The sequence below is a fragment of the Notolepis coatsorum genome (genome assembly GCF_963971535.1).
Source record: "Notolepis coatsorum genome assembly, chromosome: 14".
Taxonomy (NCBI): Eukaryota; Metazoa; Chordata; class Actinopteri; order Aulopiformes; family Paralepididae; genus Notolepis; species Notolepis coatsorum.
In genome coordinates, this window is record NC_140178.1 from 75,559,396 (window position 1) to 75,579,396 (window position 20,001).

Sequence of the window (20,001 nt, forward strand, 5' to 3'; positions counted from 1 at the left end):
TGAATTAAAGGAAGCAGTACTGCTGATTGAGCCAAATCAAAAGCTCACTGATTTGATCCATGGGTAGTACTTCTGTGGAGAGAGTTAAACGGAGTTCTCCAACTCTGACCTTTAAGTATCCACTTAAGACAAAACAACACTGAACCCAGTCAAAACCATGTTAAGCACTTTTTACTTACAATAGTTTTCTTATATAAAAAGTAAGAACCTCAATCATGACAGCGTGCGTAGTGTGTTTTCAAAGCAAAGAAAGATAAAAAATACCCCCCCCTCATATTTCTCTTAACTTCCTGTCAGGGACAGAAGCCCTATCCTGATGGAAGACAAACACATGGGAGACAAGGAACACAATTGACATTCTTGGGTTGATTGTCTCTGGTAGGGAAGGAATGGGGCCGGCCAGGTTGTCAAAAGAGTAACGAGTACTAAGATAAACATCGTCCAGAGATCACGCGCCGCTGTGGACTGCAGAGTCCCGTCTCTGCGCGCTCCCAGGCTTCAAAGTAAAGAGTCTGCGATTGTGATGTTCCTGTAAAGGTGTCCGTTCAACAAGTCCTTAAAAAAGGGGAGTCTTTCTCATTTCATATTCAGACAGTGATTGAGGCTGTAGAAGTGGAGGGCATTCCAGACTGCGTTTCTTTCTACCTGAGGTCTGACGGCCACCCTGGAAAGCACACGGTAGCAGAATCATACCGATTGTAAATCAAAACAAGGTCAGTGCAAATATATGACATGGCCCCAAGAAGTAATATCAATCAGAAAAAACAGACAACATGATACAGAGCCTGTTCGTCCAACATAAGTCCAATAATTCAGCCAGGACCGTCTATGTCCCAAGAGTCTTCCACAACCATTTTTTTCTTTTTTTGAGCCAACAAAAAAACGAGAAAAAGGTTCTTTGTGATCTATATGAATGCTGTGATGAGTACATCATCACCAAGCAATACGATAAAGAGAGAAAAAAAGTATTACATGTGGCAGCAATACATACAATTCATTAACAATGGCAAAAATATAGCTGTGTGGCAAAATATGAAATCAAACATCTGGCACAAAAATCTGATTGTGCCAAAGTTTAGTCTGACATGGCAAAAACAAAGGAATCAGCTCAGGTGTGTGGATCACTGAGCTACATCTAAATAAAACTCAGCTTACGTGTAGTAAAGGCACCAACAAGATGTGGACAGTCAAAGACTATCTCTCTATTGTCATATGGCACGTGAAAATAGACAAGACATAAACATTTTATTATCCACATGCGCTGCTAATAGAAATTCATGGTTGGCTGTAATTCATGGTACTATCTCCTTGATCAATTGTATTACATAATAGAATGGCAACACCTGTATGCGATAATTAAGAAAAACATAAGCAAAAAAAAAAGAAGACACGAAAAGTTGGGTTGTGTGTCTATTTGTGTGTGTGTGTGTATGTGTGTGTGTGTGTGTGTGGCTGTGTGTGTGTGTACTGTTGTCAAAATCAGTTGCAGTTTGGTCCCTCTAGCCGAAGGTGGCGCCACAGTTAGGACACCTCCTCTGGCGCAATGCAAAACAGAAGAGGATGCCCAGGGGGAAGAAGAAGATGGCACACATGATCCCCAGGCAGGTGAAGTCATCCTCCAGGACACCGACCCTGCAACAACAACAACAACAATAACAACAACGACACAACTAAACGTAACTTATACTCAGCAGCATCGGGTGAGGGTTGAGAGAAATAGAGCATATCACACTAAGGCCACGCGGCGATATCACATGTACCGTAGGTCTCTATTTCCGAGAGCTTTACTGAGCAGTCTGACCTGTACTACGTCACATGTTTCAGACTCCTGATGTTATTGATCCTCTCTCCCGACTGTGAATCTGAGCTGTGTCAAGACTTTACAGCTAGTAAACAAATATGACATCATTAGCAGCCAACCAGAGAGAGCGGTCATTGGACAGCCTGAAGGTGACCTCGTTCACGACAGGACCAAGGTTTCATCTACAGTGACTTTCCTTATTTACAGACGTGAAATCTCTGAGATTTCTCATCATGTCGTAATTTTTCCTTCAGCTTTTCCTCAATCATATAGACTTCAGATAGAGAGCACAAGGATAATGAGCATCTCAAAACTATTTGAATTGGGCTAGGTGTTATTCTAACATTTTCATTAAAAGGTGCATTATGTAGTATTGTTAGTGATAGAAGTGAATAATTTCTCATGGTATATTTTCATAGCTGAATAAACAAACTGTCCTCAATAGGAAAATTGGATCCCTGGAACACTGATTGAAGCTAGAAAGCTACTAAAAGTTACTATTTCACTGCTGTCATTTACAAAGGCAGTGCCTGCAATTTTGTTAAGACATATTCTAGCCTTACACCGTGCCTAAAATGTATTTTGTCTTCTTTTATGATAACATAAGATAGAATAATACTAAGAATAATAGTAAATGTATTTTTGCAGGTTCTGCAAACAAATCCCCCTCCTCAGAAACTGCATAGTGCACCTTTAACACTATGGACTCCAGCACCTCAAAGTCAATTCAAAAACCTTTTTACACGAGGGATAGAATGTGTAAAGAGAGTAAGTCAGTTTCCATTCAGCATTTATACTTCGCAAATGCCTCTTTTTAATTTTTCTTTTTAAGAATTTACCTATCTCAAACCCCACCTTCATTTCTTGATCCTCCAATCACAAGTCACAACTGTTGCTTTGGGGGTAAATTAGCCTACCTAATGACAATAAAGTCTTAAAAATCTATTATTTATAGCCGAAATTGGTGTTGTTTTTCAATACCATGGCATGTGATACATTTTAATACGTTCTTTACAATGGGAATGAGGAACACACTAAAAGGATACAAAGAACCAACAACCTAAGCACTGAAGTTGCTGCTGGTCACATGGTGCAGACAGGTCTGTGTGGCAGGAATGTCACCCCTTTCAACTTCCCTTGAACTCACTCATTAGACATTTGCTTAACATTGTTAAAAGGGGGAATTTCAGACCAGCCGAGCGCAGTCTCGTGTCTCTGGGCCGCTTTAACCCTGAGTCATGGTAAACAAAGCTCTAACCCTGGTCTCATGACTGTATTCTGCAGACTGGCGTGGCCGGTAAATCTGCAGAGGGCTTTAAGGAAGGAATTAACATTTTAATAATAAACCAACACATCTTGACTGATGCGAAGTGAAAGGGTAGTTTTCTTAAAAGGCACAAGATATGGTGGCCTGCTGGTCCCAGATCAGGATTAGGAGTACAATGAGTTATACAGTGCATTAGTCACCACCACATAAGACTATGTGACTTATCATTATGACACAGTACTTGATAGTTACTGTAGTTCCTCAGAGTGTGTGTGTGTGTGTGTGTGTGTGTGTGTGTGTGTGTGTGTGTGTGTGTGTGTGTGTGTGTGTGTGTGTGTGTGTGTGTGTGTGGACTTTGCCGACCATGTAGGAGGTGTTTGCGTTGGCACAGCTTATCTGGTCGCATTCGAGAGTCAATGCCAGGAACTGTGACTTTTATTTACCCTGGATACTTGTATTTACCCTACTACCCTAATCCTACTACTACTTATATTATTTACCATGGCTACTTGTATTTACCCTGGATACTTTTTATTTACCCTGGCTATTTATATTTACCCTGGCTATTTATATTTACCCTGACTACTTATATTAACCCTGGATACTTTTATTAACCATGGATCGTTGGATTCCAGTGTTCACACCAACCCAAATGAATGCCACCAAGGGCATAAACACTCCAGGTTTTGATTCAACCAGACTTAACAAGGCAGGTGTGGATGTACCCTCAGTTGCTACGGTTCTTGCTAGGCAATATGTAGAGTTCTTATACAAACTGGCATGTACTAAGCTAGCTATCAGTTAGTGTGTTTTTGCTTTTGTTTTTTTACAGTATGTGCTATTATTACCATACTCATTTGCCCTGCTATCATATTTGTTACTTAGAGAAATTACAAGGGCTGGCCATAACTAAAGACATTCTTGAATTATGTCCAATAATATAATACGGTATGTATTTAATATTCTCAGTTGTAACATCTTGTTTTCCAGGACATTTTCTTTCAGCAAAAAAAAATCCAACCAACCTCTTTAAATCTAGTGCTTATGACTAAAGTGAATTGATGGTGAATACTGAGTACTTTTCTTAAATCTAGTGCTTACTAAAGACTAAAGTGAATTGGTGGTGAATACTGAGTACTTTTCTTAAATCTAGTGCTTACTAAAGACTAAAGTGAATTAATGGTGAATACAAAGTACTTGTCAGTGTATAACAGTACTCTTTCCACCTCTGAAACTAAATAAGTCAATAATCAGCCACTGACTGGAGGAGAGTACAGTAGATTTCCCCAGTTTGACTAATAGTGAAACGTGTCCTGTGGTGTGACCTTTGACCTTTGGCTGGCCTACCCAGTCACATGGGTTGGGGCTGAGATCATCTGACTGACTGACTAACAGGATGTTGACTCAGGCAGTGAAACCAACATGAAAAGTAAATAAAAATGTTTTATCAACCACAACTCTATGCCTGACAAAATAGACCAATACGTAACATACGTACATATATACAGTTTAAATAGACCAATACATGCATACATATATTTGTTCTCATTGTTCCCTAACCCCTGCAAATTCTCTGTATATAATACTGTATGTATTACACTCTACTATACTGTCACCTCAGATTATATCTATTATACTAATACTGTTTTTCTGTCACCTCTCAGATTATATCCATTATACTAATAATGTATACACTGTCACCTCTCATAATATCCATTATACTAATACTGTATACACTGTCACCTCTCAGATTAGATTTATTATACTAATACTGTATACACTGTCACCTCTCAGATTAGATTTATTATACTAATACTGTATACACTGTCACCTCTCAGATTAGCTGTATTATACTAATACTGTATACACTCGTCACCTCTCAGATTAGATTTATTATACTAATACTGTATATACTGTCACCTCTCAGATTAGATTTATTATACTAATACTGTATACACCATCACCTCTCAGATTAGATTTATTATACTAATACTGTATATACTGTCACCTCTCAGATTAGATTTATTATACTAATAATGTCACCTCTCAGATTAGATTTATTATACTAATACTGTATATACTGTCACCTCGCAGATAATATTTATTATACTAATACTGTCACCTCTCAGATTATATTTATTATACCAATACTGTCACCTCTTAGTTTGTTTTGAATGCAATGAATACCATTCGGATTCTGATAAAGTAAACATGTAGTTTGCATGAGAACTACACAAATCTGGTAACTGGAGAGTTCTTTGTGTGTACATGTGCACGTTCACCTGCTCACTCGCGGGCGGTTGATATGACCATCGTATGAAAGATAGACTGTGAAACACACTTAGTCACAGTTGGGAGCATAGGATACTGATGCTAATGTATTTTATCACATGCTAATCAAGAGGGACCGCGTTGGCAATTATTTCAACTCTCTTTTCTTTGATGGGACGGAAAATTGTGATTTTATACCGTGTCAGGAGGCCCTGCCCGCCCATCTCTGTTGTGGTGTGGTGAGATGTGGTGTGATGTGATGTGGTGTGGTGTGGGTGTGGTCCATCTTTCATACACGGGTCGTATCAACCGCCCGCGAGTGAGCAGGAGAACATGCACATGCAAAGAATTATCCAGTTACCAGATTTGTGGTGTGGTGAGATGTGGTGAGATGTGATGTGATGTGGTGAGATGTGATGTGGTGAGATGTGATGTGGTGTGATGTGGTGAGATGTGATGTGGTGTGATGTGGTGTGATGTGGTGAGATGTGATGTGGTGTGGTGAGGTGTGATGTGGTGTGATGTGGTGTGATGTGGTGTGATGTGGTGTGGTGTGGTGTGAGGTGTGATGTGAGGTGTGATGTGAGTGTCTGTTCTCACCTGCAGGCAGGGCAGCCCCCCACCACCACCACAGAGGGCTGTATTATGGTGTAGGTTCCACCATAGGGTTGCTGGCCTATGGCAGGGCCCATTGTGGCTGGGTACCCTGTAGTGGAAACAGTGAGAAATCACACATATCAAGTCCCAGCTCGGACTCACAATGTGCCAATGTTTCCCCAAAATAACTTTTATTGGCGTTCAATAATTCTTCGCCTAAATAGGACTTTATCAACTAATTGATTCGTTGACTTAAATTGTGTTTTCCACATGCAACCATGCAGAAGGACATCTTTAAATCAACCGCTTACCAGAAAAAGTCTACTTCATTTAGCACAGGGGAAAAAACATTAAACATTACTCCACTGGCAAAGTCTTGGTCGACTAAAACCAAATCGACAAAGAGGGGACGGCTCTACATTAAACCAATAACGGTTCAACTCTCTTAGGTGGGATGTAGCTTCTCTAGACAGGCTGGCTGTCTGGTCAGAGGTGGGGCATGAGTATCAGGTAGTCATGGCAACTGGCGTACACTATTATAATTAGTGAGTGGTTCTTCTACGTAACTTCATGGATAGAGAATGACAATACCACTGCCACGATAGTCATCTATGCGTCTGCTAAAACAGCTAACATGGCAGCTGAGCACCGACCCAGGTGTTACATAACATCTCCGACTGGCTTGTGTCATCTCACTTGACCTTGAATGTCAAGAAAACTGTCTGTATGTGTATCTCCATACGCAAAAAAGGCCTATAAATGATTTGTTTGACATGCAAATAAAAAATGAAATAATTGCAGAAGTGAATGAGGTCAAGTACCTAGGAATCATATTAGACAAGAACCTAAAATTTGATAAACAGGTACATTATGTAAGTAAGAAGGTCAAGCCTAATTTAAACTGTTTTCGTTTTATTAGAAGGGATCCGTCAACTAAAGCTGCTAAACTTTATATGCACGCTATGATTCTTTCCCACTTGTCTTACTGTATCACATCATGGTCACAAACCATACTAAAAACCCATAGTCTATCATATACAAACAGGCTATAAAAATCATGGACCGTAAACCAATGCGATGGCATCACTGCAGTGTTTTGAGTAAGCACAATCTTTTCACGTTCGACAATTTTGTAATTTTCTGTAATATTAGACTCGTTTTTAAATGTTTGCACAATCATGCATCATCATTATTGTCTGGACTGGTGGTTAGACGTTGGAGCTCTAGCAGAGAAAACACACAAGCAGGGCACGAAATTAACTTTTTGAATCACCGGCCAGTGGCGGGTAGATGGGAAAATTCTACCCGCCAAGCATATTTCTTACCGGCCAAAGAAAATACGCATTTTTGTGTCACATATATATAAAAAAAATTCAGTACATTTCAAGTAGATAAGCTATTACGTTGAAGAATAGACACTTAAAGAGGCCAGAGTTAAATTTGTACTCTCTCTGAAGTGACTTCTCGCTATCTGCAAACAGCTCCACTGTCTGTGTGTATACTTAGTAGCCTCCAGATGCAGCCAGGATTCTCCGGCGCTGCAGCTGGACCCTATTGGTCAAATCACATTCAGCATGCCCTCATGCGATGGAAGCCAGGGGCTCGAATACGCATCGAATCAATGTTATAAGACATTGATATCAGGAGCTATCTGTAGCTACTGCTAGCCGGCTAGATAACGTTAAGACAACGCCTCAGTGAACTATTTAGTTTACTGGGACATATAGAGCTAACATGAGCTAACGTTGCCTACCGAGCGAACGGACTTCAACGGAGGTATTATGCACTCGACTATTGCTGGAGCATTTGTTGATATCAGCAACAGTAACGTTAGCTCACGGAGGTCCGCAGACCCTTCCGACTAGAGCAGACTGCCTCTGTGTTGATACGAGAAGCACGGACTGGGGCGGATATGACTCGTTGCCACGGGTTTTTTCAAAATAAGAGTATCATATGAACCGAACGTTGCTAACTGCCGGAGCCATCGATATTATGACTGGAGCTGCGCTTGGGGCGGAAATGAGACCCGCCAGGATTTTCAAAATAAGAGTATCGATATGAACTACACGCCAGGTGGCGGGCAGACCTCTCAGTGTCACTCGCCAAACCGAAAATATGCCCGCCATTGGCGGGTGGCGGGCTCTAATTTCGTGCCCTGCACACAAGCTTCCAATAATGGTGACCGACTATACTGTTCCGATGTGCAAGAGTTCGTTTGGACAGTCTGCCTTCTCTGTTAACACTTTCAGTGCCAACGATGAGATTTCTCGTTAGTTTATGCCAACCGTTGAGTGCCCACCGACGAGAGATCTCGTTTTTAATCGTTATTTTTTTTATTATCGATTTCCATTCATTTTTCATCAATCTCACGTTACCAGTGGGGATCTGTCTGAGCTCGAACAGGGAAAATACCGCCCCCTATCGTCTCTCCGGATGGTACTGCACCCCATTGGATTGGAATGAAACGCATGGAGAAAAAAAAAGTCCTGCTTCCACATTTTACTTGTCAGGCATGTAATCCAAGCCTACTGCAGTCATCGCCCACCATCAGAACAGCGGAGAATATGCGTTTCCAGTACCCAGCGTTGGATCAATAAACGCGATCGATATTTGGAATGGCGATCAGGAATTGGAATAATCTTTTTGGAGAACATCTGATCTGAGGTAAGGAATCTATTTCACCAGTCTTGGGATAATCAGAGCTATTTTCACCTATATATCAGCGTGTGCCATATAGGGCTGGGTGATATGGCCTAAATATGATATCACGATATTTTCTGACCTTTCGGCGATACACATCACGATGTTTTTCTTTTTTACCCCAAACAATTCATTATGAGGCTTACCAAGACAGTATTTGAGTTTGCAAGCTAACCTTAAAGACAAAATAAAATACCCATGCATTTAGCATTTTTATATTATATATTAGATTTAGATTATTGGATTATTAGATTATAATATATTGCATATATTTAGCAATGAGATATTATATGATTTAGATATGAAATATGATGAATTGAAAATGGGGGACCCTGATGTAAACAAGACAAAAGTATTTCTCTGGTCTGCATCCCCTTAACAATTGTATGTATTGAGCTGTACTGTACCCATTCTGCAATATGTTAATAAAGTTTTAAATCAATCAATCAATCAATAAATAGCATTTTAGCATTTTTATGAAACTACTGTATATTTGTATGTCTCTAAATGTTTTGATGAATTGAAAATGGAGGACCCTTATGTAAAAAAGCCGAAAGTCTTTTTCTGGTCTTCATCCTCCTGTACTGTATTGTACCCATTCTGCAATCTGTTAATAAAGTTCTCATTCATTCATTCATTCTGACGAACAGAATAATTTTGATTGACAGTCGAGTCTGCCAATTACGTCACACCGCTTGCACCCGCCCTGCTGTTCTTAGCACCAATCGGCAAGCGCTATTAGTTTTTGACTTCCTGAATGTCCTGTGTGCTGACATCAACAAAGCTACTTACATTAGCTCCCCGCGACCGACTAGTAGGAGACCAGTGCTCCACAGGATGACTAAATGAGCCATAATGATTTTACCTCAACGAATGTTATAATAAAAGCCTTTCCATACATCTGTCTGATTGAAAACCTTATTAACAGACGGCGGAATGGGCATATCTCAGCACGGGCTGAGATATGAACGAGTAACGTGTGGACCAGATTGACGCGACACAATCCTATTGGGCAAAACATCACGATATCCATGATACGTTGAAAAAGTGTATCGTTAATGAACTGTACCCGATATTTATATAATATCGTCATATCGCCCAGCCCTAGTGCCATATGTGTGTATGTGTGTGTGTGTGTGCGATCAGGAAATAAGATAATAGATTTTTCAGCCCGCTTCTATAGCGTGCATAAGTACACATATACTATCGATAATCTAGCGTTTATTTGAAAACTATTCATAAATAGGCCGAAAAATGACAACGTGTTTTGTGTATTCCAGTGTATTCCAGTAAAGGGCGATTATCACAGAATCTTAATTTTTTTCTGAAACTTTCAAAAAACGAGCGTTGTTCAAAATGGTATAAAACGGAAATGAACAGATTAAAAAACAATCCGTTTCGACAATGTTGACTGCAAACAAGTCATTGATAAGCGACGGCCATATTAGACACATAGCCATAATTTAAGATAGTTTATGCGTTCGCAAATATGAGAGCTCTGTCATTGAATAGAGCAGTGGCACACGACGGGGTTCCTAGGCACCGCATGGCTGGCACGGAAAGTGTTAACGGGGCAAACTTATGGAACTCTCTGCCTACTGGCTTAAAACTGGAATCCGGGGCGCCCTCGTGGCGCATACCATAGTGCCTCGTGCACCTACGCGGCCGACCCGGGTTCGATCCCAGCTCCCGTTGTTATTTGTCCTCCCCACCTCTCCTCCCGTTCGCCCTCTCCTCTGTCGGTCCTGCGTGACCAATAAAGCTGTAAAAATGCTTTTTTTTTTTTTTTTTTATAATAAACTGGAATCCAATGCCAACGTCTTCAGCAGAGGACTCAAGGTATGGCTGAAATCAAAGCAGCAGTGCTCACATATGTAGACCCGGACTGGTTTTGTTATTTTGATCATGGACTCTTGTTCTGGTAACTATTTGTTCTGATTTGTAGAATTGTATTCTATCTTTTAGAAAAGCCTCAATGGGCTAGTGTTGAAAACTAGCACTTGTGCTATAAACACGCAAAACAACACATCTGATGTCATCTGTCCACTGTGACTGGTCCAATGTAGCTGAGTGGTGTCCATTTTAAATAAAGGTTCATTCATTCATGGTAAGGGTTTCAGTTCCCACTAGGACCCCCCATGCTGAAGATGAATGCACTCGTAATGGTACCGTAAGGCCCTTCAGATGAAAGTGTCAATCAAATGTCATATGTCAGTCATGTTTACTAGCTATTGTAATTTTACACTAATTATTATCATCTGCTATATTTTCAGCCTAGTTCCTCTGTCATAATAATTCTCTATCCTCCTCCTCTTCTCTTGTCACATGATAGAACACTAATGTCAGTCGCAAACCAGTTTTGAAGAGTGGCACGACGATTGCAGGTCAGAGGTCAGATTAGGTTAGACTTCGAGCCATCCCCATCTTTAACACTATGACGACCGGAGCCCCGTGGCGATTTAGGCCTCAGAGGACAAAGGATTGTAAACAAACCGATGTACTTTCTAAGAGCTTTATATATCATTTATAGTATCTGTCCATTCTCATTGTCACTTGGGAGGGCGATCACATTTGCGAACGCATAAACTATATCTTAAATTATGGCTATGTGTGTAATACGCCCGTCGCTTATCAATGACTTGTTTGCAGTCAACATTGTCAAAACAGATTTTTTATTTTCTTTTTATGAATCGGTTCATTTCCGTTTTATACTGTTTTTTTAAACTTCCAGAGAAAAAAAATAGATTCTGCAGGAATCGTGCTTTACTGGAATACACAAAACACGGTAATTTTTCTGCCTATTTATGAATAGTTTTCAAATAAACGCTAGATTATCGATAGTATATGTGTACTTATGCACGCTAGAGAAGCGGGCTGAAAAATCGATTCTCTTATTTCCTGATCAGCACACACACACACTCACACATATGGGACACGCTGAGATATAGGTGAAAAAAACTCTGATTATCCCAAGACTGGTAAAATAGATTCCCTACCTCAGATCAGATGTTCTCCAAAAAGATTATTCCAATTCCTGATCGCCATTCCAAATATCGATCGCGTTTATTGATCCAACGCTGGGTACTGGAAACAGATAATCCACCCTGTTCTGAGGGTCGGCAATGAAATGGGATCGTCTCCGGTTACATGCCTGACAAGTAAAATGTGGATTCTGGACTTTTTTTCCCCATCCATTTCATTCAGTCCAATCCAATGGGTGCAATACCATCCGGAGAGACGATAGGGGGTGGTATTTTCCCTGTTCGAGCTCAGACAGATCCCCACTGATAACGTGAGGCTAGATTGATGAAAAATGAATGGAAATCAATAATAAAAAAAATAACCATTAAATAACGAGATTTCTCGTTCTTGGCACTCAGTGTTAAAGGGTGGCGCCTCAGGTGTTCATCTCTCTTGATGCCGTCATGATTTTAAAACAATACCATTTGTAGCTTCCACAGGAGAAATTAACAGTAAGCCTAACTCACTACACAAATGGCATTTTAAAGAAACTTCCTCTTGCCTCATTTGAAACCGTTAAGTTTAGCAAGAAACGAGAAACCAAAACAACGTTCCCTTTAACCCTTTCACTGCCACACTACAGAAGGTTAACCCTTTACTATCGGTGGTTACAGTCGGTAGTGTGATAGTAAAGGGTTAACCTTCTGTAGTGTGGCAGTGAAAGGGTTAACCTGCTGTTGTGTGGCAGTGAAAGGGTTAACCTTCTGTGTATTGTCGCAGTGAAAGGGTTAAGTGTGCAAGTGTTAATAATCGCACCTCCGACAATATCCTAATCGCTTGATCTTTATCTTAAAATAATCTGCATGATCATGTAGGCTGTAGGTAGGGTAACATGGCATAGGAAAATGAACACGGTTCAATGTATGCAAGGTGGTGTTTTTGAAATTGTTCCCCGACAGGTTCAAAAATGAAATACTCTGGCATACAATATATAAGTCTATAGGCATGACAGAGAGGTTTTGGGAGAGAGAATGCCAGATAAATAACTCAACCCACCCTTATGTTCAGCGCAGTAGGAGCTCTGGAGATAAAGGGCATTGGAATGATCGATTTATACTTAAAGAGGAACAAACAACCACTGTCTAAATCAGGGGTAGGCAACCCTAGGCACGCGGGGGCATTTGCATAGGCACAGGGGGCAGCAGTTAAAAAAAATATATATATATATATAATTTTTTTTTCTTTTGCTTTGAAATATTATAGTGAAATATTTTGCACTGTTGTCGCATTTATCTTGTTGAAATCCTCCCACAGGTTCTTTTTACTACCACATATTTAATTGAGACCCTTTATTTGTTTATTATTTCAATTTAGCTGGGAATACATTGCTACATCATTCAGTAACATTTGCAGAGCCTTATAACAAAAACAGTATTACGGTCACCGTTGTGACCAGTGGGATTAATCAACACATTTTATTATTTATTTTTCTATTTCATTGAACATTGCACATGTTAAAAGCCATTTTTTTTTACTCAAAATGTGAGTATTACCAAGTCAGTGTTCTTAAAACAATGACAATAAACATAGTTTTATTAGGTTGAAATAATGTGGTTGTGTACTTATTTTTCTGTTAACTTATTATGGATTGAAAACTGAAAACCTTAATGCACAGTAACTGAACTCAATATTTGTAAGTTCTGGTAACTTATTATTATAATTTTTTTTACAGTGTAGTCTTGCGATCAATCAAAACGTATTTACATGATATACCTCACATTCACCCTCCATTCACATCCTGGTGTTCTCCATTAGGCTTGTAGGTGGAGCTATGACAGCACACGTACAGTACACACACGATGGTGTGTGATGTGTCCAAAAATGAATGGGCAAATGTGAGTGAAATGGTCGCACTGTATGCAGCTGTTTGTCTGCATTGCACCCCCCCCCCCCCCCCCCCCAACTCAGATTTAGGGTTGATACAACCATCATAATAATATTGTTAATAATAACAATAACAATAATGATGTAATAATGTAAAAATTATCATTAAAAATACCTGATTATGAGAAGAAGAAAAATTACGATGCATGGAATATTGTTGAGGCACACTAGTTACAACTATATTTCAAACAGGCACTCCATGTCAAAAAGGTTGCTGACCCCTGGTCTAAATCAATAGCATCATGTAAACTAAGCTATAGTTCAGGGTTTCCGTTAGAATTTTTTTGTTTATTGAGCTTAAAAACAATTGATAGGCCTATATAAAGAATGACATCCTCAAGGCATTTATAATATTTTAACTTAAAACTAGGCTACTTTTGCGTATATACAGTCATTAATATATTCCAAATAAAATAAGTCCCTCGAGACTTCGTGCTGCTGCCGACTTGAGGTGTCGGTGGGCAGTCTGCCCGACATTATAAACAGCAGTGTGTTATAATCACATTTTTATGAGCTAACGAATTCCGTTATATTGGACATTTGTATTAATTATATCAAGCAAAGAACTGAGAAATTTGGCAGAGAGAGACGGCAACATTATCGTGGGTTTGCGTGATGTATATCTCCACCTCCCAACGACTTGGTGCTGGTCATAATGTCCGGTGAAAATAATTCCCTCTAAGCACAATTTGATTATTTGAATTGTATTAAAATAGGCTAAAATGAAATAGCCTATGCGATGAACGAAACAATCATTACATTTGTTTCATCGTTGCTTCACCAAGCAGCCGGTCTAATAATGACAACGCTGTTGTCAGCGCAAGCTTGCTGCTGCTAGATTTGCGAGAAGCATCCAGCTGCAGACCCGCAGAGCAGCGGTGTTTTCAGGTCCGGTCTGGGGACCGCTCAGCAGCGCCCCCCACCCAACAGCTGAATTGCCAATGGCTGAATTGGAGTACTGCACTGTGCCGGCAAAGCTGGCGGGTTCTGTGGGTCTGCAGCTGCATGCTTTTCGCAAATCTAGCAGCAAGCTCCCGCTGATACACCGTTGTCATTATTAGACCGGCTGCTTGGTGAAGCAACGATGAAACAAATGTAATGATTGTTTCGTTCATCGCATAGGCTATTTAATTTTAGCCTATTTTAATACAATTCAAATAATCAAATTGTGCTTAGAGGGAATTATTTTCACCGGACATTATGACCGGAGAGATTAAATATGTCGGACTTCAACAGATTTTGCCGGTCAAATACCGGTAATTACCGGCTAACGGAAACGCTGCTATAGTTACTATAACAGCACACCTGATAATGGGGCCACTGTAAATATGGTTTGCATGGAGGAAGTGATAAGGACTTTTATGAGTACTGTGTGCATGAGGCCGTTTGCTTTCACACCAACGTACGTTTGAAATTATCCAATTTCCAGTGGTTCGGTTCAGGGCTGTCAATTATTGTCCCCAAGAATACCAAGTATCAGTGAAGTGTTTTCAGTCCACCTCATATCAATAATGTTTTCTTCATGTATTTATTTACATTTGAAACTGATTTTTTTTTTTTCAAATTCTAATGAAATTCAAAAATGTTTACGACTCACATTGCAAATGGCCAAAGTACTTTGTGAGCAAAACCATGTGATCATGCTGTACAGGTGATCCGTTTATTGGACAAAATGTTGAATCCCGACATAGACAATCTTTGTCTGGTTCTCTGGTAGGCATATAGCCTATTCATCAAAGAATGCAGGTTATAGCTATATAAAACGACAAATGTCTGTCCCATTGTACCAATCAATGGGATATATTGCATGTTGGCTATAACCTGCATTCTTTCTAATGTATAATTAATCAATAAAACTGATATTTAACACTTTGACTGCCGGGACACGTCTTTAGACGTCTTTGCTGGCCATGCTAAAGTTGCCGGGGGACGCTGTACGTCGTCCTTATATCAATATTTCAAAAATCTGCGATCGGATTCATATTCCCCCTCCGCTGGCCTGAGATCCACCAGCAGGACCCACTGAGCTCTCTGGCGGTTCAGGAGCGCCATCTGGTGGCCGATCGGCGCAACCGCTTAACAGGAAGCGCAGTAGAGGTTTTGCTGGTCGGCCATATTACTTCCGGGCACTCGGTATAGGTTCCGGCACTCTAGCTCGTCACACTACATAGCGATCGATTGCCAATAACTCGATAAACAACATGATTTGGACGTATATACCATTATACAAGCTGGAGATGGACCGGGTAATAATATATCCCATAATGATAAAATTTCTACTCGGCGATGATCGCCCAACGGCGCGCGGAGACTGGGGTGAATTTCAGCGTGTAACGTTACCAACCATCTTCGATACTAACTGCTTTTATCAACATTTGACCCACATTAGATGATTGGTATAACGCTGCCCACGGAATTATAAACGCCCCCTCGCCCATCCGGTCAACATCAGATGACGTGTAGTAACTTCTAGAAGTACGTCTAGTTGGAATTTTTTATATCGCGCTGATTGCCATCAAACTGTATTTCATCATCAATATAATGCATTTGGGGCTATATATCACGTTCTGGAGAAAGCTGCAGAAAGAGATGAAAACATACTTATACATTAGACCATACTTTACTATGAATATGTGAATGAAAAAGTTTAACGTTGCTACACAATGAACAATACATATAGGACTTTGAATGGGCCCTAATAATGGCAATGTAGCAATAGAATTTAAAAAGTTATAGCCCTGCAAAGAAGGGGACTTTCTCCATAGACAAATAGCGCTGGCAATCTATGGTATATAATTAATTTAACCCAAGGCAACCAAAGTGTTAACACGGTTGGGGAATCCCAAAATCTAAGATGTCTTAAATGGCCCTAAGAGCAATTTTTTGTCTTAAGTCCGTTGGAGAATGAGACCCATTGACCTTATATCTGTCATCAACAGTACTTACTTTAGTCCATTTTTCCTTAGTCATAAAAGCTTCCTCTTAAATCATAAAAGTTTAGCTTTCCTATAGGCCTGAAGCCAGTAATAGCCAGTAATAACGATAGCACCAATAATATATTAGCAAGATTCTTGAAAAATAATTTCAATGCTTTCCAATTTATTTTGCTTCAAATGTTAAATATGTTAACAATATATTAATAATAATGTGTAATCAATTGATAGTTATTTAATTTTTATTTTTTTTATTGATCTTTTCCCCCCCTCCATTTTCCTCCGATTTTCTCCCATCCCAATGTTAGTTGTATGCCAATTCCCAATCCCTTCCTGGTCGCTGCGCACTTACCCCCCACAGTCAGATCATCTGGGAGAGTGGAGGCTATCACGTGCTTCCTCCGACACACGTCCAGCCAATCAACCGCTTCTTTTCACCTGGCAGCGCGGATCCTCCCTGAGAGGGCGTAGCGACCCGTAGCGTGTGGAAGGATCACACTATCCCACTCGGGTCCTATCCGCGCTTAGCAGGCGCCCCGACCGAACTGTAGGAGTCACTGTTTACAACGACCCGGACCCACCCCGCCAGCTTCTCCCACCCTCTAATACAGCCAATTGTATTAGTGTGAACGGCCAGCCAAGCTGGTGACAACCCCGGAGCTGTGAGCTGGATTCGAACAGGCGAATCCAGCTCACAGCTTCGGGTTGGTGACGACACCTAACCGCCCCTAATTGATAGTTATTTCAATAGTTTCTTACCCATCTGCTGAGGTGTAAAACCAATTTTGTTTCACATTACTGATGACCTCTTTGTCTTTGTTTGGCAATCCATTATTATTAACAAATATTCTACTGCAATTATCTGACCATTTTAGTAGCTTCTCAACCACCGAACCTTGGGGGTGTTAGAACTTTGCATATCTTCTCTGTGACTGACAGCTATTAGCCTACTTATCATTTATTTTGAATTGTTTTATTTCTTTGCAATTAATTTTATTTCAATAGTTTGTAGGGCCTAATTTGTTTTAGGCCAATACCGATACCAACATTTCTCCCTCCCCATATCAGCTGATGCCAATAGCGATCCTCAGATAATGAAGGGTATCATGAGGGTTACAACACTGCTTGTGAGAATAAAAAAAGGAAAGATTCACAGAAATCTATTGTAAAATTATATCTGTACTACAAAGGTCACAAAAATGGAAATTCTACAAATCGGCCAAATATTGACTATGAAATTAAACCGTACCAACACTGATTGTGATTTCTAATGCCCATAGTTTTAAAGTCGATATCAATATTGATATCATTCTGTGCATCATAGCTTTGTTAGGGAATTGAACCCTGATCAATGAGTGTAGACAATCAGGTGAACTCAGTTTATAAGGTTTATTAGCTTACATGGAAGTTGATGGAACCCAGGAGAATTGGCGTGGAGAGACCAGGCGAAACCCATGGCCGGGGGACCATAAACAGGCTCCCAGAGACAGGGGAAAGTGGAAATTATGGGCTTTATAGGTCATAGCAATGGGTGTGTCCAGGTGAGGGGGACAATTGGATTGGATGGGGGGGGGGGTGAGTTAGGGGATGGAGAGGGTAGACGCGCTTGGCCCAGGTCGGGGTTGAAGGGTGGTTCATGGTTCTATGAGAGGGAGGGGTTGTATTTAGGAGAAGGAGGAGGGGGGGAATGTGGGTTTCAGGTGAGGGGGACGAGGTAAGGAAGGGGGTGGGGTGAGTTAGTGGGACAATAGGTGGGTGGATGGGGGAAGGGTAGACATAAACTATTGGGAGGACAGTAGGCTGTGGGGGAGGGGAGAGATAGTTATTCCACAGCTTCCCCATGTAACCTGGAGGTCTCAGGCAGCAGCTGTAAAAAGGTAGGTAGCTGTTGCTGATGACAAGAGTGGAGGTAAGCTCAGGTAACCAATGAGATGATAGCTGGTTTGAGAACAGGTGACATGGTTGGTAAGTAACCATTATCAATTTATTGCAGTCAGTATTTGTATAAACTGTAAAAATAAATGACCATTTATGAAATCTGTCAACAACACATATTTGGTTTCAAATCTGGCAAGGAAGCTATTACAAATCCAGATTTTGTAATAAATATGAATCACTGGGGAGGGGGGTGTGTAGATTGTTCCCCACCAGCCCTGATTCAAAATACACCAATACGCCACTGAATACTTAAATAGTAATCTCATATCCGGACAGAAATGATAAGACCTGCATAGTAGTAACTATGAGATAGTATGTTACTTCATGGCTCGGCTGCTCAACTCTGGCAACAACAACAGGCATACCAGTGGCCTGCTTCAATTGAGATGGACACACTGTGCCGTCCTCCGAAATGTCAGCTATAGTTCAAGACCCAAAATAAAAGTTCCATTAACACGGGCTCCAGCGTGCGTGCGTGTGTAGGTGTGTGTGTGTGCGGGGCCACACTACTTGCCTTGGCCGGCGGGGTACTGGTAGCAGGGATACGGCGGCGGCGCCTGTTGGAAGCCGGGGGTCGCGGCCGGCGGGGGGATCGCTCCATAGTTGTGTTGCTGCTGCGGACCACAGTCATGATACGTCCCCGGGACGGCGGCGTTGTAGGCGGGAGGTCTGTCCTGGAGAATAGGCTTGCTGTCCACCATCTCCCCTCGACGTGTTGCGTCTTCAAGTTACGTTTTCCTCGTAGCCTCCTCGACTTTAATACCCACCGATAAAAGGACAGGCGATTTGTTTCTGGTTCACTTCGTCTTTTGTTTCCCCGAGAGGCACGGGAGAACTCTGCTGGACACGGGGGGCGACTGACAAAAACAATAAAAACACGCTGCGCAAAAAAATGAAACTTCGTCCCTTCTCTCTCCATGCGCCAACTTTGTCCCCGACAGCACACACGCTAAATGTACAGTTTGAAGGAAGGAATGGTCGTAAGGAATGGGTGAATGACTAACTGAGCCCCATGCCCCCCATACAATTGGTCCCTGGTCAGCAAAGCAGCCCCCTCTGTCATCACAGCAGCCAAAACTGAGTTGAAAAGTCACAAAACGCGTTTCCTTTCTGTCTGGATTGTTGTCACAAGAGAAGCATCATGTGATGAAGCCTCTGCGCAGAGAGAGGCTCTTAAAGCGACAGGCGTCACAATAAAGAGGCTGCAGTTCACTGCAGAGCCCACGACTTCACATAGTTGTTAAAAACCATATCATTTATATTTTTGTTATGAGACGTTCGATGTTCTAGAATGTTCGGCTATGACATCATCACAAATGTTTTTATTATGACAAATACGATGGTTCAATGACTTTATCTAAATCCAATCAACATTAAACATTCATATAATACGTATAACCTAAATATATAGCTTTGGCTCCTACACGTATATTGATACAAACTGTAGTAGGCTGGCTCATTATGCATTGCGTCAATACTGAGAGAACATGTATTTATAATGAATAACTACTTGGTATTAATGTGGAGGTACCATTATAGTAGTGGTGCAGAGTGAGTGCGTGTGTCTGTGTGCGCGCGCGTGTTTATGT

At 40.9% G+C, this 20,001-nt stretch overlaps 1 protein-coding gene across 1 annotated transcript; it reads right to left on the reverse strand.

The window, feature by feature from the left end:
* Nucleotides 1–155: 155 nt before the first annotated feature.
* bri3 (brain protein I3) lies at nucleotides 156–19,538 on the reverse strand. The gene is made up of 3 exons (XM_084328527.1): nucleotides 18,927–19,538; nucleotides 5,940–6,045; nucleotides 156–1,632 (listed from the first exon to the last, which is right to left on the reverse strand). The coding sequence occupies exons 1-3, from the start codon at nucleotides 19,111–19,113 to the stop codon at nucleotides 1,500–1,502; spliced, it is 426 nt and encodes a 141-aa protein (XP_084184653.1). The 5' UTR covers nucleotides 19,114–19,538; the 3' UTR covers nucleotides 156–1,499.
* Nucleotides 19,539–20,001: the final 463 nt, after the last annotated feature.

Bases quoted from the DNA above. Each gene is read 5' to 3' on its own strand.
- bri3 (XM_084328527.1), bottom strand. From the start codon at position 19,113: ATGGTGGACAGCAAGCCTATTCTCCAGGACAGACCTCCCGCCTACAAC. The intron at 6,046-18,926 runs GCAAGTAGTGTG...TTTCCACTACAG, and splicing joins CCAGTACCCCGCCGGCCAAG to GGTACCCAGCCACAATGGGC. The intron at 1,633-5,939 runs GTGAGAACAGAC...TTGTTGTTGCAG, and splicing joins GGGGGCTGCCCTGCCTGCAG to GGTCGGTGTCCTGGAGGATG.